We start from the raw sequence: 23,350 nt of genomic DNA, 5'->3' as shown, positions 1-23,350 counted from the left end.
TGCAAATCACCCGCCGCGGGGGCGGGGCCGGCGGGGTGAAGGCTCCCGGCGCGGCGGCGGAGCTGCGGCTCGCGGCGGGGGCCTGGTTCCGTGCGATCGGCTCCGCGCCCCGCACCGCCGCCATCTCCCAGCCCCGCGCCCTCCGGCGGGGCGCACCCGTCCCCCCGCCATGGCGCGGCGGCCGGTCCCGGCGTGAGGAGGCGAGAGCGGCGGCGCGATGCCGGCGGCCATGCGGGGCCTGGCGGGCTGGGCCGTGCTGGTGGCCCTGGGCGAGTGGCTGTGGGCGGGCGGCCTGGTGCCGCTGGCCGAGTTCTACCCCTTCGGGCCCGCGCAGGGCGACGCGGCCACGCGGAAGCAGGACGACGGCGGCTCCGAGCTGCGGCCCCTCTCCATCCCCTTCCCCTTCTTCGGCGCGGGGCACACCGGCCTCTACGTGAGTACCGGCGGCAGCGGGGCTGCCCGCCCCGTCTTGCATCCTCTCACCCCGTCCCATTTTTAAATTACTGCCCCGCTGGGATGGGTCCAAGTGCACCTGGGTTTCCGCGGGGACTGCCGGGGGGTCCCTGTTTCACTTGGAGCATCAGGGAAATAATGATGCTCCAAGGGTGAGGGGAGATCCGGCGAGACCCCGGGCTCTGGAAGCACGCTGGACCCCCGGCTCAGTGGGGCTGGGGCTGCCTCGGGTGGCACGATGAGGGTCCTGGCCCCACCATACTGGGCATGCTGGGCAAAGCACTCGCCCGCAGCAGGGAGCCCCGGCTTTAGCCCTGGCTGGAGCCAGAAAAATACCCACACCCCATGGGACCGGTCCCTGCAGCAGCGTGCTGCGGGGGTCCCAGTGACAGGGAGCTGGTCACGGCTGGTGGGTGAGAGCTCAGAGCAGGCGTGCTGCAGTGTACCTCGCAGAGGAGGAGGCAGTGGGGCTCTGGGTGTGATACAGAATAAACACAGCCACCCTTTGAGTTGCGTTGCGGCGGGCTTGGCTGGCCTCTTGACACATCCCATTCTGCTCGTCCCTGTGCCTGCCGGCTGCTGGGACCCTGTCAACGTGCTCCTCTGCAGCCCCTGAGTACCTGCAGGGGGCCGTGGCCAGAGAGCTGGAGAGGCACCTGGCCCGTCGGGTCCCCCACGGCCACGGGGCAGGGGAGCAGCCTCAAGTGCCCAGTTGTCCCCAGAGCCTTTTGGGCAGTGCTGGCGCCAAACGCCTGGGCTGGGGTCTGCGCTCCCCACACCGGCTTCCACCTGGTGCAGTGAATCATCCAGCATCCTAGTCCCTTCTCTTCTCCCTGCCTTGCTCCGGGCTGACCGATGATCCAGCCCTGGCTGGTGGAAGCGGGGGCTGAGCATCACCTTGTTGCCATCTCAGAGGTGTACCATGCCACTGCCTTGGCTAAGCACAGGAGGTCCTTGGTCCTCGGTCCTTGCTGGTGGCTTTTTTCCTCTGATAAAAGTGCCAGCCCTGCCATCTGGTGGGAGGGACCTGGGTTTGGGGTTTGAGCCACGGTGGGAGGATAGAAGAGACTGGGAGAAGCCAGGTGACATGGTGGCTGTCCCGTCCGGGATTGGCAGCATGGCTCTGGGTCTTGGAGGGGCTGCAGGGGTCAGAGGGCAGTATGTTGCCCTCCTCTGAACCGAAACCCCCCAGCTCTGCAGGGCCAGTTCGCGTGCCGCTGGCATGGGGGTCTGCGTGGCAGGGCTGCTCCTCCCCGGGGAGCCGCTGTCCGAGGGGAGCTGGTGCGGGGCTGGGCTCACCTGGAAACCTCTGTCCTGGAGGCCTGCCTCCAACCCCCCCCTCCTCCTTTGCGAAAACCAGCAACAACAAAAAAAAGCCCTTCTTGGCTCCAGCTCTCTCCCATCTTGCTTTAATCAGGGGAAGAATGTTCCTCTGCGGACACCGCGGGGTTACGGAGGCTTTGGGAAACAGGAATCCTCTTCCCTTTAGTCACAGCAAGGACTGCCCCATGTTCAGTTTGTACAGGGGGGCTGGGGACCCTCCCCAGGGGCTGCATGTCATAGTCTGGCCCTGTCCCCCTTGGCCTGGACATGCGGGCAGCCCAGGCACAGGCACACTGGCTTTGACCGTGGCTCCTGGTGGGACGCTGGCTCCCAGCTCCTTCTCGGCACGCGAGCCTGATACCACTGCCTGCGGCGTGCTGGGCTGCCCTCTCTGCTCGAGAGCCTCTCGCCTGCACCATGCCCCCCCTTTCCCACCCCGCAGCCTACAGGCCTGCTGGGCTGCTGCTGGGTGCTGCCGGAGCCGGCATCGCGTGCGGGGAGCTTAGCTGGCTCCTGCCTGTCCTACTGTTGCGTGTGGGCAGGGGAACGGCGCGGATAGGAGCTGCCCACCCCGCTGGGATTGGTAGGGTTCTGGCAGGGTCTCTCCCTGGGAATTTGGGGGCTGAGGGCGAGAGCGTTTCCCTTTGATCCCTGCCTGCTCAGGAAGCAGAGCAGGCAGCGGTTTTCCTCCCTGTCCTCGCTCCCACTGCATCCCCAAGCCAGGAGGCAGCACTCTGGGCAGCAGCATCCGCTGTCTCCAGCTTCCTTCCCTGGGCTGAGGGCTGCCTCTGCCATGCATCCCTGAGCCAGGCGTCCCAGGACCCCAACTGCTCCAGTTAATTAATGCTGGAGAGGGGCTCGGAGCTTCAGTATCTCGCCCCGGGTGTCTGGCATCCCCCGCTTTAACCACAGCAGCCTGCCCAGGCCCAGCCAGCGCCGGGGGCTTTGCATGGGATGGTGGCACTTGGTCACTGGGGACTGTAAACCCATTAGCTCAGCCGCTTATCAGCTCACTCGGAGCGCTGTGGATGGATTGCTGGCTGGCAAGGCTCCTCACATCCTGTGCCCATGGCCACCTGGCTCAAGCATGACCCCCTGCCAGGAGGGTGGCAGTGATGCCCAGCCCTAGACCCCAGCCCCATAGGCTGCGGGTCAGCCGTAAGAGAGCAGGGAGCAAGCGAAACAGCCCCTCGTCCCTGCCAAGAATGCCGGCGCGGGCTGGCCGAGCGCGCTGGGTGCTGTTTGTTTAAAGCGCCGGGGCTGCCACAGTTTTCTCAGCTGTTCCCCCTTCCCCTGGCCCGACCGCGGCGGAGAACAGGGCTGGGTTTGTTCGCGTGGCTGCCTCCCCGCAGCTGTGCTCCAGCGAGCGAGCGGCCAGGGCGGGGGCCTGCGGGTGCCGGGGCACGTCTCCGCTTCCAAGGGCAGGAAGGGGAAGTGCTCCAGTATTTGTGGAAAGAGGGGGGAAGGAGGGAAAAAAGAAAGGTGAAGTGGCAAGCACCTCTAAAACACAGATCCCTGCTGGTGGCAGGAATCAACCGTGGCCGCCTGTTTCTTTCCCTCCCTCTCCAAAGGTGAACAACAATGGGATCATCTCATTCCTGAAGGAGGTCTCCCAGTTCACGCCGGTGGCCTTCCCTATCTCGAAGGACCGCCGCGTAGTGGCTGCTTTCTGGGCGGACGTGGATAACCGGCGGGCGGGTGATGTCTATTACCGGGAGAGCACTGAGCAGCCCATCTTGGAGAGAGCAAGTAGGGACATCGCGCAGTATTTCCCCGAGTTCCCGGAATTTTCTGCGCAGTGGGTCTTCATCGCCACGTGGTACCGAGTGACCTTCTTTGGAGGCAGTTCATTTTCACCGGTGAGTAGCTGGGGCAGAGCAGCCATTAGTTTAGGGGTAGGTTTTTTTAAAAGGACCTTTGGTGCCTTCCACAGCTGTAGTGCTCCTGCTGCGTGCGGCACAGAGCTGTCAGTGGGGCTAAGCTGACCCCGGCGGCTCTGTCACGATGCCTTGCCGTGACAGAGCATCGCCAGGCTGCTAAAACCAAACCCTCCTCTTCGTGCTGCATGCAGGCTGCGAATTCCCAGCGTCCCCGTTTTTGGGCAGCAGCAGGGTGGTGTTTGCCTGCCTGCCTATGGCTGTGCTGAGGAACCAGCTGTGGCCGGGGTTTGGTACATTTCTTCCAGAGGCCCAATAACCGTGTTTCTGCCTATTTTCCCTCTTCCCTCAGGAGGAAAAGTGAGCTCTTCTGCTGGCTGGAGTGCTGAGCAGAGGGATCACAACACCTTAGGGTTAAATAGCATTAAACCCAACTACCTTTTCTAGCAGAGGAGGACTGAGGCTTAAAGAAACACCCCTTTGCTAAATGTTCTTTTGTAATTTTATTTTCTGACCGGTTTTCGCCCCCCTCCTGCCCACTCACTGCTTTCTTTCCTTCCCTGCTGCAGGTAAACACTTTCCAGATCGTCCTCATCACGGACGGCAAGCTCTCCTTCACTATCTTCAACTATGAGTCCATCACCTGGACCACGGGTATGCACGCCAGCAGTGGGGGGGACTTTGCCGGGCTCGGCGGCATCGCGGCGCAGGTAAGCAGCGAACGCAGCCCCCGGGTGCCCAGGTAGTGCATCTGTTTTGTGAGCTCGCAGCTCCCGGTTTGGGTTTTTTGGAGGTGGAAAGCCTCCCCCTGCTTTTTTTTTCTTTTTTTTTTTTTTTTTTTTTTAAGTTCTTAAATATCCATGTGTGCTCTGGCTCCCAAAGCTGAGACCATACAGGGGGCTTTGTTATCCCCAAACCGCAGGTCTTTGCCTTGGCTGCTGCCTCGTAGTCCCTTTTCCTTCCGAACCTCAGCCTTTAAGAGCAGCTGCCGCAGCCAGCAGAGCTTTCGCTTGTATTTTTATTTCATCCTTGTGTGTGTTGTTGTGTTTAAGGGGAAAAAAAAGCCAACGCCCACAAAAACCCCAGTACCCATTCGGATGTGTGAATTTACCGGCAGTTGAGCCGTGCTTGGCTCCCTGCCTGCCAGCCTGCAGCAGGCAAGATGCTGCAGGTGGAGAGGAAGCGGATGGGTTTTGAATCCCAAGGGAGGGACCGAGCGAGCAGGGGGGCTGCTTCATTCCCATCGTGCAGGCTGTTGTCCCGGCACATGGGCAGGGCTGAGCGCTGGCCTGTGGCGCATGGAAGGGGACAGTCGGTCTGAGCGGTGCCGCTGGTGGCACTGGGTGGCCAGAGAGATGAGCCCTTGTGCTCTAGTGATGTCTCTTTACCCTCTGCTCTTGTCCTCCCAGGCAGGTTTTAACGCCGGTGATGGAAAGCGCTACTTCAACATCCCCGGATCCCGCACTGATGACATCGCTGACGTGGAGATGACGACAAATGTGGGTATCCCCGGGCGCTGGGTGTTCAGAATCGATGATGCCCAGGTGCAAGTGGGGGGCTGCAGCAATACAAGTAAGAGGACAGCAGTTAGGTTTATTTAACTCCCAACCCAATCCCACACTGTTCTCCAGCCCTGTCTTTCCCTGCCTCAACCCCCACCTCCGCGGGGTGGAGGAGATGGCATGAAGGGCTCGGGGAGGGAGGGGAGGCAGCCATGGGGGCACCGTCCTCAGTGCCTGCCGTGGCACTGAGGTGCCTGGGGCTGGGAAGGGGCTGGGAGAGCAAATGGGGAGGGGAGGAAGACTTGAGATGAAAAGAGGCTCTGGGGAATGATGAGGGAGGCTGGGGAGGAGGTGACGGTGAACAGGCAGGACCCCACCAGCCCACTGCCAGGCAGAGCAGGGCACGAGGGGCCGGCACCCTTGGGGATGCACATGTCTGTAAGTCCCAGGAGGCTGGAGCGAGCCATGCGGAGGGCTGCTGGGCTCCAGCCGTACCCGTGGGGCCTGGGCGCTGGGGCTGGGCTGTGCTCCCCACGCCGGGGGTCCTGACATGTCCCCTGTGGAGACACTGGCCTTCCGTTCCTCGTTTACACTCCTCCCAGGGCAATGTTTTCCCACCTGTGAACTGTGTGTGTCTCACGTTACCAGAGGGTTTGCTGTACACAGGCTCTGCCGTCCCCCTTTCCCTCTGCCCTGGCTGATAAGGAAGGGCACGTCCTTGTTCCCCCAGCCAGCGGGGCTGACTCCGTGCAGCCTCTCTCCCTTGCACAGGAGGAATAAAACTGTCCCCCTGTCTCAGGGGAGCCTGTGAGGCAGGCAGTCCCCGTGGGCTCCCCAAGCACCCTGGGGAGCCAGGGGGGTGCGGGGACAGACTCTGGTGCTGGTGTGGCTGGAAGGCGGCGGGTGAGCCCTGCCAGGGCCTGGGCTGACCGGGGGGCACCGCCTGTCCCCACAGCCTCTGTCTGCCTGACGCTGCGGCCCTGCCTGAACGGGGGAAAGTGTATTGAGGACTGCATCACTGGGAACCCCTCCTACACCTGCTCCTGCCTGGCCGGCTTTACCGGGAAGAGGTGCCATGTCGGTGAGTGCCAGCCGCGAGCTCCTGGTGCTGTGCTGCGGGGAGCAGGGCTCGCTCCTGGTGTCACCGCTGCGTGCTGGCAGCCTGTCTGTCCCTGTGGCTGACCCTGGCCTGAGCTCCTGTCCCCACCCGGGGCTCTGTTCCAGATGTCGACGAGTGTCTCTCCCACCCGTGTCAGAATGGAGCCACCTGCCTCAACGGTGCCGGTAGCTTCAGCTGCAGGTGCCCGCTGGGCTTCAGAGGCGCCAACTGCGAGACCGGTGAGTGCAGGGCCACCGGTGCGGCGGGGCTGGCTCTTTGCCGTGCTTGAAGAGCGGAGACCCCAGGCCTGGGGGGCACTTCTGCTCCTGGGGGGGTTCTTCGAGACCAACGCTCCTGCGGCAGTTGCTGGGCTCGAGCAGTTTGCGACGGCCAGCTTGGATTTCAGCTTGCTGCAGGCAAAGGAAACTTTGCTCTGGCCAGGAGCCCTTCCTGCCGCTGGCAGCTCGCTCCAGTGAGGGCTTGGCTCAGGGCTGCTGCCAGCACCTCTCCCCGCCGCCGCTGCCTTAGTGAGAAAAGCTGGCGGTTAGTGCTTCAACAGAAGCCTCGGAGGCCCTGCTTTTGCAGGTGATGCTCCGGGCCCGAGCCCTTCGAAGCCAGCAGGGACTCTCCCAGTCCCTGGCAGGGGCTGTGGTGGCCAGTTTCCCCTGCTGCTGGCCTCCGCCCGCCGGTGGAAGTGCCGCCAAAGCACTTGGCTCCCAGCGAGCCTCTGAGTCCGTGGAGAAGGCGAGCAGGGAGTTCACTTTCGGCAGAGGGAGGGAGGGAGAAACGCCCAGCGCGGCATGCTGGCATCCAAGAGCTGCAGGGGGATGAAAGGGCTTGAGCTGCCCGAGGATGGGTTTTGGGAAGAGCTGCGGCTGGGGATGCGGTTGCCATCTCCTGCCAGAGAGTGCGTTGGTGGCTCTGAGCTGCGCTCTGCCCGGCTGTGTGTGCGGAGGATGCCATGTGCCTGTCCTGTGCCTGGGTTGATTCACTCCTCTCTTTTATTTATTTATTTATTTATTTATGTATGTCCTGCTGCAGAAGAGTTGCCATGTGAGAGCATGGTGTGCCAGAATGGCGGGAGGTGCCAGGCGGCGAATGGGACGGCGACGTGCTTGTGCCAGCCGGGGTATACGGGGGCAGACTGCCAGACAGGTGGGTGACAGGAGCAGGCGCCGGGGGAGACGGTGACACTTTACGCCTTGGCAAGCTGCCTTCCCACCCTGCTTCACCCTCAGCCGTAGTTTTGGGAGGGGAGCACTTGATGGTGGTGCTGATTTTTCTTTTTTTTTTTTTTCTGGCCATCACCTTCCCCATCCTGAGCACGGTCCGGGATGGGAGGCAGTGGGTGAGTCGGCAGCGTCTGTGCGCAGCCTGACCGCCCCTCCCGGCCTCCCCTTGCAGATGTGAATGAGTGCGAGTCCAGCCCGTGCCTGAACGGCGGGCACTGCGTCGACCTGGTCGATAACTACACCTGTGTGTGCCTCGAGCCCTTCGTGGGACAGCGCTGCGAGACAGGTGCCTGCTCCTGCCTGCGCCCCGGGACAACCCATGCCAGGGACTGTCCCCCCCCGTGCTCCGCTGTCTATCACGGCCCCTCTCCCAGGGCTGGACTCTGCTCATCGCTTGCTTGCTTGTTTTCCTCTCCCAGACTTGTCTTCCTGTGAGGACAGGAGCTGCCGGAACCGGCAGACGTGCAACTACATCCGCCCTGGCCGTTACATCTGCACGTGCTCCCCGGGTTATTATGGCAACAACTGCCAGTACGGTGAGTGGAGGCACACCTCGCCTAGCCTAGCATGGGAGCTGGTTTTGAGGGAGCTGGGCGGGAAGGGGCTAATGCCTAAAAAGGGACTGTGTCAGCCGTAGTCACTGCTGAAAGCTGTTGGGTGATGTGTTCAGAGGGGTCGTGGTGCTGCTGGGAGGGAGCCCCTTCCATCGGGGCTGCTCAGCCATGGCGAGCTCTCTGGTGTGAAGCGGGGCCAGACTGGTTCTGCCCCAGCTCCCCCAGGACAGAGGGTGTTCCAGCCCCAGACTGGTATGGCTCTGGCTCAGCCTGCCCCTTCCCCGCAGGCGGGCCCCGTGTGCCCAGTGCCTGCCTCTCCCAGCCGTGCCAGAACGCGGGCAGCTGCCTGGAGACGGAGCAGGGCTATGTCTGCGAATGTCAGGAGGGCTACACCGGGCAGGACTGCCGAGACAGTGAGTACCGGGGGTCTCTCCAATGGGGTGTCATGACTGGAGCCCTCGCACTCCTGAGAGGGAGAAGCAGCAGCTTTGGAGAGCCCGCTCCCGCCTCCTGAGCTGAACAGCAGGCCCATCCCGCTGTGTCTGGGGGTGCTCGTGGCTGCCACCCACCTGAGCTCCCCCCATGGGTGGCATCTGGCAAGGCTGGTTGGCTGTCCCAGCCCTGCAAGCAGGATGGTTCCTGGGAAGCTCCTGTCTCTTCTCTTGCAGAGCTCTCAGAGGGCTGCGAGTGTCGCAATGGGGGCAGTTGTCTGGAGGGGAATGTCACCATCTGCCAGTGCCTGCCTGGGTTCTTTGGTCTCCTCTGTGAATTCGGTAGGTGAAGGCTTCTCGCTTGCTGTGTTTGCTCTGTCTCCGGGATGCTTGAGCCAGGCAGTCTGTGGGCAAGCAAGGAGGCACTCTGCCCGCGCCTGAGCCTAGCATAGTACCAGGGGCATGCATTGAATTTGAGCCTGGAAATATTGTCCGCTGGTGTGGAAGCAACGCTTCCATCTCCACTGCTCTTCTTTGAGCCATGCCTCTCCCAGCCCCTGGCCCCAGCCCAGCTCCCTGGGTGGGGAGGGAACCACAGCCTTTGTGGGGGGGCCTGCCCCTTGCCGTTCGCACAGCCTGAGGCATGGGATACAGATGGTCCTTCTCGTCTCATCAGACCATGCAAAGTTAGGAGATGCCCATTTCTGGCCAGGCAGATGGCTGGGTGTCCTCCTGCCACCGGCTGATGGAGGCTGGCGCTGGCCATGTGTTTGCAGAGGTCACCACCACGCCGTGCAACATGAACACGCAGTGCCCGGACGGTGGGTACTGCATGGAGTATGGTGGGAGCTACCTGTGCGTCTGCCACACTGACTATGGCACCAACCACAGTAAGTCTTGTCTGCGGAGATGTGGGACCAGCCCCAGGGAGGGACACGTCACGGGGGCTGGGAGGGACAGCACAGATACTGTCATCATCTGGGGAGCAGCCCTCACACCCTGGCCGAATGTCCTCAGCGGTGCCCTGTGTTTGGCTTTGCAGCGATGCCATCCCCCTGCGACTCAGAGCCTTGCCTGAATGGGGGGTCCTGCGAAGTTCACGATGATTCGTACAGCTGCGAGTGTCCTCAAGGCTTCCTTGGCAAGCACTGTGAGAAAGGTACCCGCACAGAGCACCCTGCCAGCCCCGGGACCTGGCCGGGGGTGGGAAATGAGCTTGGACCCTTGTGGGACACGAGCAGCCGCTTGCTGAGCTGCAGCTGGAAGTGGGCGCAGGTTATCTCATCCTATCCCATCCCATTCTATCCCAGAGGGTGGAGGGAGGATTGTGTGGCTCCCTTCACAGCCCCTGAGAGTCGCAGCAGCCAATCCAGTTCTGTTTCCTGCACAACACCATCAGTGTTGGAGTTTTTTTACATGCCTGAGCTCCTGGCTACAGGAGCAGCCACCAGTCCCCGGGCATCATGCACCTGTGTGCCCACCAAGGCCCCAGCACGTGTGCACGCTAGTGTTGTCTTGTGGTGTTGCTGAGCCCAAGGCTGTGAGGCCCAGGTGCGCTTGGCTTTCCCGCGGCAAGGGATTTGGTGGGGTGCTGGTGGGAGGCAGCAGCCCTCGTTTCGCCAGCAGCAGTCGGTGACCCCCGCTCTCGGCACTCTTTCCGCAGCCAAGCCACGGCTCTGCAGCACGGGGCCTTGTCGCAACGGGGGCACCTGCAGGGAGGCGGATGGCGAGTACCACTGCACCTGCCCCTACCGCTTCACCGGCAAGCACTGCGAGATTGGTACGGCCCCCCGGCCCCCACCCGGGGAGGAGAGGTGGCAGTCGTCCCGCTCGCTGCTCAGCTCCCGCCTGCCCTCTGCCCCCAGGTAAGCCGGACCCCTGCGCCTCGGGGCCCTGCCAGAACGGGGGCACCTGCTTCCACTACATCGGCAAGTACAAGTGCGACTGTCCCCCGGGCTACGCCGGCCGGCACTGCGAGATCGGTAGGTGCGAGCAGGGCGCGCCAGTGCTGGGGGCTGCCTGGGGAGGTGTTGGGGCTGCCGGCAGAGCTGACAGCCATGGTGGCAGCAAGCGCCCCTTGCTTTGAGCCCCTCTTGTCTGTCATTTGAAGGGCTTTGACTCTTCCTTGCACCCTGCCACAGGGCAGGGCAGCGCTGCTGGAGGGGGAGAGGGGATGGCTCTGGTTTCTGGGCTCTGCCAGCTCCGCAGCAGTTGCTTTGCTCCACTCTTCTTCTAGTGCCCTCCCCGTGCTTCCTTAGCCCCTGTGAGAACGGTGCTACCTGCGAGGAGTTCGGCGAGGGCTACACTTGCATGTGCCCTGTGGGCTATGTAGGGAAGCACTGCCAGTCTGGTAAGAGTCTCATAAGAGTCTGGTAAGCCCCTGCTAGCCTGGGGCTTGGGGTGCCTCTGTGGGCCCTGCTCACCCCGCTGCTGTCTCCCCAGAGGTCGACTGCGGCGTCCCCAGCGAGGTGAAGCATGCCCAGGCCTCTTTCAACTCCACCAAGGTGGGATCGCTGGTGGAATACCAGTGTGAGCTGGGCTACACCCTCAGTCAGCACAACCACCCCCGTGTCTGCCGCTTGCCAGGCATCTGGAGCGACCCTCCCGAATGCGATGGTGAGGAGCGCCGGGGAGCGGCTGAGCCCTGGGGTGCCAGCCCAGTGGGCTGTGGTCACGACCATGTCTTGGTGACCCCAGGACAGGCACTCCAGTCCCCCCCCCGCCATGTCTGCGGACAGAGCGCCCCAGGGACCCCTGCCTGCTCAGCGCTCACGTCTCTCGCCTTGTCTCTCGCCTGCAGAGATCGATGAGTGCCGGTCCCAGCCCTGCCTGAATGGCGGTCAGTGCAAGGACCGCATCGCCGAGTTCCTGTGCCTGTGCGAGCCAGGTTACACCGGCCACCACTGCGAGTCGGGTAAGAGACCATGCCAGGCAGCTGTAGCAAACCCTTCCTTGCTCCCCAGCCCCCAGGGAACGACAGCAGGCACAAACCCCATGGCCAGGAGCTGGGTTGCCTGCGGTTGTGCGTGCTCGCTTCAGTCTGTGCTCAGATCATCTCCATCACTGACGGGGCAGTGACTTCCCCCGATGCACGTTAAGCCTGGTCAGAGAAGCCCAAGATCTGGGGACCTGGGTGGGAAGTGCCCTGTATGGCCCCAAAGCGGGGTTGGGGAAACAGCTTGAGGTCGCACATTTTTGGCCGTGTGTGCTCCTGCTCCTATGTACACACATGGTTGTGGTCACGTGTGGGCACTGGTTGACGGGCAGCACGGGGGCTGCTGGGACTCTGGCAGGTGGCTCTGCCTGGCAGAGGACGATGGTGGGAGCAGGTGGGATGCCTGCCGGGGTTTAGAGGAGGGGATGTGCTGCAGGCACGCTATGGGCCCTCTTGGCACATCCCACACTGCCAGCTGTCCCTGAGTGTCCCTGCGGGCATGTCTCCATGCCCAGCTCCTGCTGCAGCCCCTGCACAGGGGTAGGTGTGGGGCAGTGGGCTCCTGATGGCCTCAGCAGTGGGGCTGTTCCTGGCTGATGGGCTTGGGGGTAACAAGTGATGTGGGGAGGGTCTGTGCCCTGTGGGAGAAGCATTGCCTTTCTGAGCCCTCCCATCCCCTGCTGCCGGCCCCGTTGCTGTGCTGAGCCAGTGCCTCTCTCTGCTCCCCAGATGTCGACGAGTGCCAGTCAGAGCCCTGCAAGAATGGCGGGACCTGCCGGGACCTTCCTGGGTCCTTTGCTTGCTACTGTCCCGAGGGCTTTGTGGGGACCCAGTGCGAGACAGGTAGGGACTTGTCCTTCCCAGACTTGGGGCACCAGGACGCAGGCAGGGAGCCAGGCAGCTGGTTGCCGTCTTGAGCACCTTGACTGCAAGCCATCACCCTGTGCGCTTGCTGCCTGTCACGCTGCCTTGCCTGCGGTTTCGAGGGCAGAGCTGAAACTGCTCCAGTGGGGAGGGAGCAAGGAACAAGGTATCCACTGGTGGTGCGTCCCCTTTTGAGGGTGTCCACCCCATGCCAGGGGATGCGGCCGCCATGGTTTTTGGGTGGGACTCTGGGTCCAGACCAGCTGTGCTGAGCCCGGGCTGCACGTCTGTCCTGCGGGACTTGGCTGCCAGGGGCCTCCGCTCACCACTGGCCTTCTCCCGCTTTCAGAAGTGGACGCTTGTGAGTCAGGCCCTTGCCAAAACGGAGGGGAGTGCGAGGGCTACGGGGGCTCCTACCTCTGCGTGTGCCCTGAGGGTTTCTTTGGCTACCACTGTGAGACAGGTGAGGTGGGCAGGCCGGCTCGGTGCGGGGCGGCCGCTTGGCCAGCCGACACGGCTAACGCCACTGGGCCTGGCACCTCTCCCACAGCCAGCGATCCGTGCTTCTCCAGCCCCTGCGGGAGCAGAGGCTACTGCCTGCCCAGCAATGGCACCCACAGCTGCACCTGCAAAGTCAGCTACACAGGCAAGAGCTGCGAAAAAGGTAAAGGCCCTCAGCAGCCTCACCAGGACGTGGCACGGGGCTCGACGCCGGCCTGGCGGTGGCCACCGCCCGTGAGGGGCTCGACACCTTCTGGGACCAGCAGCTTTCCTTGAGGCGGGCAGGGCTGGGGCCTCGCCTCCGCGGGGTCAGCCTGGGCCCCACCGATGCAGCGGGCGGGTGCTGGTGTGCTGAGCCGCTGCCGCAGGCGCCAGGCTCGGCACGAGGACGCTGGGGACAGGCTTCCCTGGCCCATGCAGCGACAGCGATCCCTCGGATGCCCCCAGGAGGGGAGGCCAAGGTGTCTGAGGGAAGCCTCTCACTGCCAACAGCAGCCTCCCCTGGGCCCCTCGCCCCTCTTGCCGGTGCCTTAGGCCTGGCAGTCGGTGGCAGGCGGTCAGCCGTTGGTGCTGCCGTGTCGCAGTGGCTGAGCGCTCCTGACACCCTGGGTCCTCCCGTGCCCGCCAGGCCATTGGTGGCTGGTGCCCGCAGGGCCCCTGCCAGGGGCACCGAGGGAGAAAACAAGGGCCCCGTCCTCCATCGCTGCTGCTCTGCCTTTTGCTGCCGGGGTCTGTTCTCTAAAGATTCATGGCGTTACCTTTCCCCTTTGCTTTTGCCCACACCCTGAAGAATTGCTGCCACCAACCTCATTAAAGGTGGAAAGGGTGGAGGATACTGGTGTGTTGATTTCTTGGCACCCACCTGAGGACGCAGCCGCCAGGCAACTCATTGACGGCTACGCCGTGACGTACGTATCCCTCGACGGCTCTTACCGCAGGACAGATTTTGTGGACCGAAGTCGTTCTGCCCACCAATTGCGGGCACTAGCCTCCGGCAGAGCCTACAATATTTCTGTCTTTTCAGTCAAACGCAACGTGAACAACAAGAATGATATCAGCAGGCCCGTCATGCTCACCACGCGCACTAGTGAGTAGCGTCCTCGGGGGGATCGCGGTCGTGAGCACGCACGGCCCCGCAGGCGCCAGGGCTTGTGCTGCCTCGTCCCCGCCGCCAGCTCCAGCTGCTACCCGGGCCTGTGCCGAACCCCGGCGGGTTTGGTGTGTGGATCCTAAAATCCAGCTGGGGACCTATGGAAAACACTCGGCACAGAGAATTGCTGTTCTCTTTGCTGTGAGTAAAAGGGGCCCAAACCCCCTGCGGCTCACTGGGCCCCTGCCCAGGGGCTGCCAAGGGAGCCAGCAGCAGGGACCGCTCCCGGATCCTGTTCATCAGGGCCAGGCTGCGCCCGCCACACCGGTTACACCTTGTCGTTGGGCCCAGGGTAGTGTTGGGTCCCCAGTGCTGCTTGGCTGAGCTGGAGAAGCCCCCGCGCGAGTGCTGCAGCAGGGCTGGGCAATCTCTGCCAACAACAAGCCCTGTGGGCAAGTTGCCCCGCCATCCTGCTGGGCTCGGTATGGGGAACTGCCAGAGCGGGCAGAGGCTGGCAGGGACCCCTTCTCCATGGACAGAGGGCATGGTGATGCCTCTGTGGGGGCACAGGCAGGTGAAGTGGCTGTGGTCCTGTTTTCTAGGGCAGGCAGATGTGGAAGCTCAGAGCAAACTGAGGATGGAGGGGATGAGAGCTGGAAAAGCTGCCCTCTAACAAGAGGAGGATGGTGGTGGGAAAGTCCACGGGCTACATGGCCCCGTGGCAGGCTGAGACCGAGTGAAGCTCAGGGGAGGAGAAGGCAGGCATGGCACTGGGCGGAGTGGGGATCTGCGCCCCTGGCCACGGCATCTCAGGAGGCCTCGAGCCAGGGCCGGATGCTGGGAGCAGCGAGAACTGGGCTCAGGACGGCTATCTGGGGTGAACAGTGGGCTTAGGGCCCGGCACAGGCACCGCAGCCCCTTTGGAGCTGGTGGCGGGGGGCTGGGGCCAGAGCAGGACAGCCGCAGGCGGATGCACCTCTCCAGCCTGCTCACAGGCAGTGAGAATGGGAGAGTGCGAGTTTGGCAGGGCAGGCGATGCTGAGCCATTCCCACTGGGAAAGCTAATCCAGAGGGGCAGGCAGGACCCCCACTGCGGGGGCATGGGGAAGGGATGGGGCAAGCCACCATGACCAGTGACTGACCACAGCCCTCTCTGCTTGCTCTGGCCAGGACCGCGTCCGGTGGAAGGCTTTGAGATCACGAACGTGACGGCCAGCGCCATCACGGTGCAGTGGGCTCTCCACCGGCTCAAGCACTCCACCGTCAGTAGGGTGCGGGTCTCCATCCGCCAGCCGGGGGACCTGGCAGACCGCACCGTGGAGCTGAACAGCAGCGTGGCCAAGTACACCTTCCTGTGAGTGGGGTGGCAGGCAGGTGCCGGGCCAGCTGGCCCTCCCAGGCTGCCCAGCTGACCCCTTCCCACCCTGCCTTCCTCCGCAGGGACCTGCAGCCAGGAGAGAGGTACCTCGTCCATGTCACAACGCTGAGCGGCCTGGGGACAGAAGACCACCCCTCGGAGAGTCTGGCCACGGCCCCCTTCCACGTGTGGACGAGTGAGTGGGGTGACCTTTGCTGCCCCTCGCCGCCGCAGGGGCCCAGGGGCTTGGCAGGCACTGGGCAGCGGCGGCTCCTGGCCAGCAGGAAAGCTGCAGGGAGGGGAAGGTGTGAAAGCCGGCAGCCTGTCTGGCCAGCACAGCGGGTCAGAGGCGTGCAGGCAGCCCTCGGGAAGGGTGGGCAAGGCAGCAACACGTCCTCCTCTGCCAGATGTTGTTCACTGCCCAAAACCAGCATGAGCTCAGCCCCACGCGGAGCCCGCACAGGCCTGATTCATCCCATGTTACACAGCAACAGGATGAGGGCCAGACCCGGGTGCCAGGGTGCAGTGAGGCTCAGCCCACCTGGGCAGGGACCCAGCACGGAGCATCTCCTCCCGCTGCGTTGCACGGCTGGAGCCGGGCTGAGGGCTGGCCAGGGCACGGCCAGGCAAGCTGGGACCCTGGCAGGCTTATAAATTGGCATGTGAGAGCAAGTAGGGCAGTTGCCATTCAAGGACACCAGCACTGACTCCTTTTTTCCCCACCTCCTGCCTGCCCCAGGGCCCCTTCCCCCTCAAAACCTCACCGCTTCCCGCGTCACCGCCACCTCCGTGTCCATGGCGTGGGAGCAGCCACCCGCCGGTGCTGTGGAGGGGTACATCATCAACGTCACCACCGCTCAGAGCGTGAAGAGCCGCTACGTGCCCAATGGGAAGCTGGCGTCCTACACAGTGCGGGACCTGCTCCCTGGGCAGCGGTACCGCCTGTCCGTGACGGCTGTGCAGAACACCGAGCAAGGCCAAGTGCACAGTGAGCCCATCCACCTCTACGTCACCACCTGTGAGTGCCCGGCTCGCCGGGGCTGGGGCGCTGCCTGTTTGCGCTGCCTGTTTGCTGCAGCACGAGGGAGGCGATGGGCTAACGGGGAAGCAGGGCGGGGGGTAGGAAAGCAGTCGGCCAACGGAGTAACGAGCCCATGGGGACTTGGCTGCCCCAGAACTGGGTGCCCGCAGCAGGCTGTGGTGATGGGATGCAGATCCCCTGCAAAGGGAGGTGGGGGTTGCAGGGTGCTGCCTCTGTTAGCGGAGAGCAGATGCAGAGTTACGGCCCGGTGATGCTTTGTGGGAACCAGCACTGGCAGCCTCGGTGTGTGGAGAGGGTGCACGTGTCCCCAGACAGTCCTAAATGGCAGCTGGGGGACGAGGGGCCCCGCTGGGAGTTGCTTTGCTGTCCTGACTCGCAGCCTGCCTCCTGCTAAGCCTAACCCTTTGGTCTGCAGTGCAGAGGGACGGGGCTCCGGAGAGACGGTGGAGCCAAGCTGGGCACCCCCGGGTCCTGCGCAACAGGCTGCCCCCAGCCTTCCTGCCCGAACTCCGCTTGCTAGCGGATCACGACACAGTTGAGGAGCCCTCGCCAGCCCCTAGGTAGGCACTGCTCCAGCACTCCTGGCTCTTCCACCAGCCCTCGGCCCAGGCATTGGGCTGAGTGCAGCCCCTTTCCCAGCTCCCGTGCCCGGGTGTGCACAGGGTCAAACCATGCACTCGCTGGGGTCCCACGCCAGGCAGGCCCTTGCCCTGTGAGCAGGTCCCCCACACTGCCCGCAGTGGAGCCCACGGGACCTGCTCCGAGCCTGATGCTGCCAGCGAGTGCTTTACTGCCTGCAGCCCTAGCGCGTGGGGTGGCTGTGGCCTGGGGAACCTGCAGTGCCCCGTACCCTCATGGCTCTCCTCTCCCAGGTTCACTGAGCTGGTGGATGGCAGAGGGAGGATCAGCGCCAGGTTCGGCACTGCGCTGGGCAGATCCATCACTGTGAAGACACGTAAGTGCTCTGCTCCCTTTCTGGCCCCCTCCTGTCACCCAGTGCCTTCTGCTATGCCTCCCCCAGGACAGGGTGGCAGCCGGGCAGGCTGCTGTAGTGCTGGGGGAGCCATAGAAGAGGGCAGAGCCCCTCTCACTTCTCCCTGGGCAGACAAACATCTGCCCTGCTTGCTAGATCTCTGCCCAAGGAGAGGGGTGATGCACAGCCAGTCGGGAAGCCCAGAGAGGGACCCTCACTGATGGGAGGCAATGCTGGCTGTGGCACAGGCTGGCCTTCGCCTCTGCCAGCAGCAACGCCCAGGCGGTGACCCCACAGCCCTCCGGCACAGCCCCTGTCTGCCCAGCAGCCTGAGCTCCCACCACCAAGCACAGGCTCATGCTTGAGAAGGGTGCCTGGGCAAGAAGCCCCTCACTAGCCCCAGACCAGCCCCCCATTTGCCATCCCCGGAACACCACGGATACAAGTGCCAGCCCTCCAGGAAGGGCAAGGCGGTCACCCTAATTCCAGGGGTGCCAACTGGGAAGGGCTAAACCACCGCCTTAGGCCTGACCAGCCTGGTGATGCTGTGGGCAGGCTGGATCCCGTCAGAGAGGCTGCCTTTGGGTCTGGCCCTGGCTGAAGGTGACATTTGACCCTCTCGTTGCCCAGAGCCGGAGGCTCCAGTGAAGCTGGAGAACACGGAGGTGTCCAGCCAGGCGAGTCTGGCACTGCAGCTGCGCGAGGCAAAGAGCAAAAGTAAGTAAGTCTGGGGGGAGACACACTGAGCAGCAGGGACCCAGCCCCAGCCCCGCAGGCAGGCAGGGCGCTCGGCACCAGCCTGCTCTTGTTGCTGCCCTGCTGGGAGGCACACATGGGGCATGGCGTGGGCTCCTGCCGGCTGCCCCATCCCCGGCTGCCCCATCCCTGCTCGCAGTTCTGGCACGCCGAGGGTGTGGGCAGGGCTGTGCCATGACCCCAGGGTGTGACGGCGGCCGTATGTATTTTGCAGGCAAGGGGCAGAGCTGCTCCACAAACCCCTGCAGGAATGGAGGCACCTGCGCCAGGGACGCCGGGTCCTTCCACTGCAACTGCCGCCTGGGGTTCAAGGGCCGGCTCTGCGAGCTGGGTGAGTGCCGCGCTGCTGCCGGAGGGCCGAGATCCGTCTTTCAGGTGGATGGTGTGTGCCAAACCTGGCAGCCACAGGTCCCCCAGGCGCAGGTCACCCAGCACACCCTGTCAGCACCCGGCCCAGGGGGCTCCCATCATGCCCAGGCTCCGCTAGAGAGGGCCATGCTGTGCCGACAGTGGAGAGAGGGACCGAGCTCTGCTCTTGCCAGTTTGGGCAGATCTAGGAGCACAGGTCTGCTCCCCATTTCTGGCCGAGGCCTCTGCCAGACTGCTTGGCAAGCCAGGCTCCACATAGTTACCTGGGCACTGTGAGGCTGGGGGCTCCGCTTCTGCTGGCGGGGCAGCTCTGCTGAGCCCAGCCCTCCAGGACAGCAGAGGGGAAGCCAGGGGGGCCTTGCCGGCCCCCGGCCATGGGGCACAGGCAGGCAGGGCCAGAGATGGGCTGGTTGGTAGCTCCCCTCTCCTGTTCCCCAAGCAGCCTGCAAGAAGGTGCCACACTCGTGCACGCGGCTGTACTCGGAAATCAAGTCATTCCCCGTGTGGGAAGGAGGCACCTGCCACTACCTGTGAGTACTGCCTGCGGGTTGTGCTCCCCGCTTCCCCCCGTGCTCAGAGCCGGGGATGTCTCCCCGCAGTTCGGCTCCGGGGAAGGGCGAGCGAGTGCGAGGCTGTCTTGGACCCCGGCTGGCAGCTGCCAGGTGGCCGCAGTTGCCCCCTTCCCAGCGCAGGCTGAGCAGCCTCGTGCACCCTCGAGCCCCCAAGGCTGCACCAACAGCTGCCTTCAGGGCAGGGTGTAGCGGCGTTACCCACCTACGTGGCACCAAGGTTGGATTTGGCGTGTGTGACCCCTCTCCAAGCAGCAGCAGATCCCCTGCCTGCTGCCTGCCAGCCCAGCTCCCAGCTGCCTCTCCATCTGCAAGCAGAGGGCTGGGGACAGGGCATGGGGGCCTCTGCTCTACCCTCCCCGCATCCCCCAGCCTTCCTGCGATGGAGGCACAAGGGTCTGGCTGTGTGGGGTCAGCCCTCAGGCATGGCAGGCACAGCCTGGAAGGAAACAGCCAGACCGCCAGACTCCCCCCTCGCACTCCTAAAAGCAGATCTGTCCCAGTTATGCCCTACAACTCGCCCCTCTGCTCTGTGTGCAGGTACAGGAGAGTCTACAAGGTACACCAGGACATCTGCTACAAGGAGAGCTGTGAGAGTACCAGTTCCGAGAAGACAACCAGCAGGTACAGCTAGCAGCAGCATTCCGAGCACACCGGCCTTCCTCTGGCCCGGGACAGGAGGATGCAGCCAGCTGGTGTCCCCAGCACGTGCAGGGGTGCCCCGGCTGGGGGTGGACTGGGAGAGGGGTGCAGGAACAGAGTGCAGGGAGCACATGACCGAGGCTCAGATGCCAGCTCTCCGTGCCCTCCCTGCAAGCGACGGCTGAGGGGCTGCAGTGCTGATGATGGTCTCCTCCCTTCTCTTTCAGAAAACCAAGCAACAGTCACACACTGAAGAAGCCATAGAGTAAGTACCTGCTCCGGGCCCTGCTCAGCCCCGCACAGGGAATTGGGGAGGAGAAGGGTGGAGGCCAGGGCCCAGGCTCATGCTGCCATGTCAAGGGGGTGCAAGGCAAAAGCTGGAGCCCTGGGGGGAGCAGGTCCCCTTTTCTCAACCTGAGACGGGTGCACAGGGTGGAATGAGGCAGCTGTGGGGCTTTTGGGGGACACTGCACACCAGCTCATTCTTCTCCTGCTCCTTCACAGGGTTCAAAGCAGTAGAAGCTTCGTCTTTCCACATCTAAGGGCTTTTAAAACACCAGGAAGATCAGATCTGCTCACTGGGTTGAACACAGCAGGGGAACCTTCCTGCCTGGCGTCAGCCTCTCCCTCTCCTCCAGCCCGTTAGGGACACGCAGCTGGATCGGCACGCCGAGCAGCGCTCCCTTCCCTCTGCCAGACCAGCACTGCCTTCGCTCTGGCTTGCCTTACTCCGGCCGCCTCTCTGCCCCCGAGGAGCTGAGCGCCAGCGTACCGCAGCAGTGGGCTGGCTGCCCCACAGAGGGGACTAGCCCCCCTCCTCCCCCCGAGCTGCTCTGCGTGAGCGACGGGCTTCCAGCTCCGCTCAGGCATCGGTGGGGCTGAGCCCAGCTCCCTGCCAACAGCATTTGCACCAATCTGTTTTCGTAATCCAGGGTTATAAATTACCTATAACCCCCAAATAAAACCCTGTAATGCAGACCAAAAAGCCTTAGCTATCACCTGAAATGTGGCCCACAAAAATCTAGTTGGAAGAGACCTTCCTGATGTAGAGGAGGTAGAAATGGTGAGCAGCTCCCCCGAGCAGCGAGGCGAGTGTGGGCAGTGGAGGTGCATCCCTGTCTCCTCTGCTCTAGCAGGGGAAACCGAGGCAGCTTCTACTGCCTGCCTTTTTTTCTTTGCTTTTTTAAACAATCCCTGGTTTTATCTAAATTTCCAGCTCAGAAAACAATAGAGCACCTACAAAGAATTTTCAAAGTGATCTGTAGGGTGAAGTTTGTCAGCCGAGGCCTCATATGCGTGTTCTGACGCTCGCCGCCTCCAAGCCAGCACAGGGCACAGTACAAGCTCGGTAACGAAGCGAGCTCTGCAATGAAGCAAGCTCCGCGTGCCTCTCTTCTGAGCTGCTCACAGCGTTTGCGTTCCCCGTGGCACCAGCTGGTGCTGCGATGCCAGTGCTGTGCGGTTTGCGGAGGACCAGCAGACAGCAGCTGCCCTGCTGTCCATGGCAGGGCAGGCAAGGAAAAAGTGTAGCTTAGAAACGTTCCTAGTTTTTGTGAGTTTGTATGGCAACACTAGTTAAACATAGATTTGTGTATTAACATACACAGTGTATATTATAAATTAATACATACCAGAGATATATTGTAGTTATGGTATAGAGGGTTATTTCCTCAGCAGCGTGGGGGGCATCGTGGCAGGGCAACCCTCCCCTCCCACGAGCATCACAGGGCGCTTCGTTGTTCAGCCATGCGTGTCGAGCTGCAGCTCGGAAGATGCTCTTGGAGCAGAACAGGCCCAGGAATTTTGGCGCTCTTGGCACCACCTTCTCCCTCCCAGGAGCAACATCAAGAGCACTCCACCAGAGTGGCTGCTGAAGCATCCGGCAGCAGCCTGAGAGCGGCAGGGACAATGTAAAGCCATGGCCAGCGTGCTGCTCCCCTCCTGCAGCGGCTCTAGGTCTGCTCCCAGAGGAGAATCCCGAGTTGGAGATGGACATGCCTCCTTTTCTTCCAAGGCTGCCGGCTCCTGCTCCAGCCCTGCAGCCGCAAGGCGACCACAGAAGTCCTGTCTCCCAGAGAAGAAGCCAGCCCGTGTCTGGAAGAGCAGGGCCTGGGCAAAGCCAGGACAGGCTCTGCTGCCCACGAGGGAGGGGAGGCATTGGGGCTGTGGTCAAAAAGCATTTGCACCCCTGCCTTGTCAGCCCCGAGACCAGTGCTGACACGAGCTGCAAAGGTGGAGGTGGCCCCACCACGGGACTGTCCCGTTCCAGCACAGCCCCTGGGCCCGGGAAGCGTGGGCCCGCTGCGAGCTGGCGTGGCAGCCCACCGCCTCCCGCCCCACAGCCAGTACAACATGTAACACAGCCAGAAGGTTTTAACCTAGCCTTGGAAAGAAATTAGTTATTTCGGTTTGACTTTTTTTTTAAATAAAAACACTTTATGGAAACTGGATATTTTTAAAAGTAGTTGTTCAATGATACATGGGATTTATTGCTGCCCCTCAGCGGGGCCCTGCAGCCACCACAGCTGGGGCCAGTGCACAGTGGGGGCTCAGAGCACCCATGAGCGCAGAGGGGCCAGGGTCTGCTTGGGCACCTTGGAGCCTCTCCTCCTCACTCCCGGCCTGTTTTACTTCCTTCACTGTCCAAGGCTTCATCTTCCTCTGTGTATAGCGCATCCTCCTCCTCCTCTTCTTCCTCCTCCTTCTCCTCTTCCTCCTCCTCTCGAGCCAGCAGCTTCTTGAAGACCTCGTACTCCTCTGGCGTGGAGCGGGCCAGGCTGGCCAGGAAGTCTTTCTCCGGGAGCTGAAGGATGTCCCTCAGTTTGGGGTTACTGGTTTGGGTCTGGCCTTTGTAGGGGGTCTGGTAGAACCCCCGGCGCTCCAGGAAGATGTGCCGGTTCCTCAGCTCGGCAAAGGGCATCCGAAAAAGCCGGGCCTTCACCATCTCCTTCTGCCGGACGCCCATCCTGAAGTAGGCGTACTGGAAGTGGTGGTGGAGGCGGCGCGGCTCCTCCAGCAGCACGGCGGGGCAGCTCCCCAGCACCTCCCGCAGCTGCTCCGCCGTGAAGAGGCAGCGCTCCCGCAGCAGCCGCACCGCCGCTGCCATTCTCTGCCGGGGCAGGGTGAAGAGCTGGGGGCAGCGGCTCACCGCCCGCTGCAGCCGATCTGCGGGCACGGGGGTGAGCGGGCGGGGAGGGGCTGGGGTATCTCCCCTCTTGCTCCCCGCACCCTCCCCGCCGCCCCTGCCCTACCTCCGTCGAGCCCCAGGCGCCGCAGCTCGCCCGCCCGCTCCTCCAGCCGCTCCGTCCGCATCCGCAGCAGCGCGGGGCTCCGCTCCAGCAGCCCCAGGGCGGCCTCGGCGCTCAGCCCCAGCAGCAGCAGCTGCGCCGCCGCCGCCTCTCGGCGCCGCGGGTCCGGCGGCCCGGGCCCCAACCCCAGCAGCCGCCGGGCCTGCTGCTCGCTGAAGCCCATGGCCCGCAGCCCCGCCGCCTCCCCGCAGCCGCGGCGAGGGCTGGGGGAGGCGGACAGGCCGCGGGGCGCCGAGGCCCAGCCCGCCCCAGCCGTCCGCCCGCAGGCGCGCAGCAACCGCGCCGCCATGGCCGCGGCCCCGCGGGGAGGAGCCGGATGGGCCGCCCACCCGCCGCCGCGCTCCGCCCCCGCAGCGGGGCTGGGGCCGTCCCGGTGCCGGTCGGGCTGCGGAGTCGGTGGCGTGTCCGAACTCTACCTTCTCCCGCACACCCGGTATTGAGAATTAGTGAAAATTCTCTTTATTAAACTTGGT

At 63.4% G+C, this 23,350-nt stretch overlaps 2 protein-coding genes across 4 annotated transcripts; one reads left to right on the top strand and one right to left on the bottom strand.

Annotated features, from left to right (window-relative positions):
* The first annotated feature begins 114 nt into the window (after positions 1 to 114).
* On the top strand, positions 115 to 20,840 carry SNED1 (sushi, nidogen and EGF like domains 1). 3 transcript variants are annotated; one of them, XM_086754614.1, is made up of 33 exons: positions 115 to 433; positions 3,348 to 3,635; positions 4,223 to 4,363; positions 5,063 to 5,225; positions 6,111 to 6,236; positions 6,380 to 6,493; positions 7,296 to 7,409; positions 7,659 to 7,772; positions 7,906 to 8,022; positions 8,328 to 8,453; positions 8,709 to 8,813; positions 9,248 to 9,361; positions 9,514 to 9,630; positions 10,135 to 10,251; positions 10,337 to 10,453; positions 10,708 to 10,821; positions 10,914 to 11,087; positions 11,272 to 11,385; positions 12,136 to 12,249; positions 12,620 to 12,733; positions 12,821 to 12,934; positions 13,562 to 13,858; positions 15,032 to 15,215; positions 15,302 to 15,414; positions 15,958 to 16,236; positions 16,676 to 16,820; positions 17,133 to 17,215; positions 17,864 to 17,950; positions 18,204 to 18,320; positions 18,801 to 18,888; positions 19,468 to 19,551; positions 19,797 to 19,834; positions 20,074 to 20,840. In XM_086754614.1, exons 1-32 carry the CDS (start codon positions 218 to 220, stop codon positions 19,831 to 19,833), a joined length of 4,347 nt encoding a protein of 1,448 aa, XP_086610740.1. In that variant the 5' UTR covers positions 115 to 217; the 3' UTR covers position 19,834; positions 20,074 to 20,840. The 3 variants fall into 3 exon arrangements, with proteins under 3 accessions (XP_086610740.1, XP_086610739.1, XP_086610741.1); XM_086754613.1 differs by having other exon boundaries at positions 18,798 to 18,888; XM_086754615.1 differs by lacking the exon at positions 18,801 to 18,888.
* A 1,179-nt stretch (positions 20,841 to 22,019) lies between these two features.
* MTERF4 (mitochondrial transcription termination factor 4) lies at positions 22,020 to 23,174 on the bottom strand. The gene is made up of 2 exons (XM_086754612.1): positions 22,821 to 23,174; positions 22,020 to 22,734 (listed from the first exon to the last, which is right to left on the bottom strand). The coding sequence occupies exons 1-2, from the start codon at positions 23,164 to 23,166 to the stop codon at positions 22,181 to 22,183; spliced, it is 900 nt and encodes a 299-aa protein (XP_086610738.1). The 5' UTR covers positions 23,167 to 23,174; the 3' UTR covers positions 22,020 to 22,180.
* Between the last annotated feature and the right edge of the window lie 176 nt (positions 23,175 to 23,350).

This window comes from Chlamydotis macqueenii, chromosome 9 (assembly GCF_036417535.1).
Source record: "Chlamydotis macqueenii isolate bChlMac1 chromosome 9, bChlMac1.mat, whole genome shotgun sequence".
In the NCBI taxonomy this organism is placed as follows: domain Eukaryota; kingdom Metazoa; phylum Chordata; class Aves; order Otidiformes; family Otididae; genus Chlamydotis; species Chlamydotis macqueenii.
Note: the sequence above shows the minus strand (reverse complement) of the source record. Positions and strands in the feature narration are given on the sequence as shown.

Coding starts and splice junctions, on each gene's coding strand:
- SNED1 (XM_086754613.1), top strand. CDS start 218: ATGCCGGCGGCCATGCGGGGCCTGGCGGGCTGGGCCGTGCTGGTGGCC. Junction 3,636..4,222: donor GAGGCAGTTCATTTTCACCG/GTGAGTAGCTGG, acceptor TCCCTGCTGCAG/GTAAACACTTTCCAGATCGT. Junction 11,088..11,271: donor CGACCCTCCCGAATGCGATG/GTGAGGAGCGCC, acceptor TCTCGCCTGCAG/AGATCGATGAGTGCCGGTCC.
- MTERF4 (XM_086754612.1), bottom strand. CDS start 23,166: ATGGCGGCGCGGTTGCTGCGCGCCTGCGGGCGGACGGCTGGGGCGGGC. Junction 22,735..22,820: donor GCGCCTGGGGCTCGACGGAG/GTAGGGCAGGGG, acceptor CCGTGCCCGCAG/ATCGGCTGCAGCGGGCGGTG.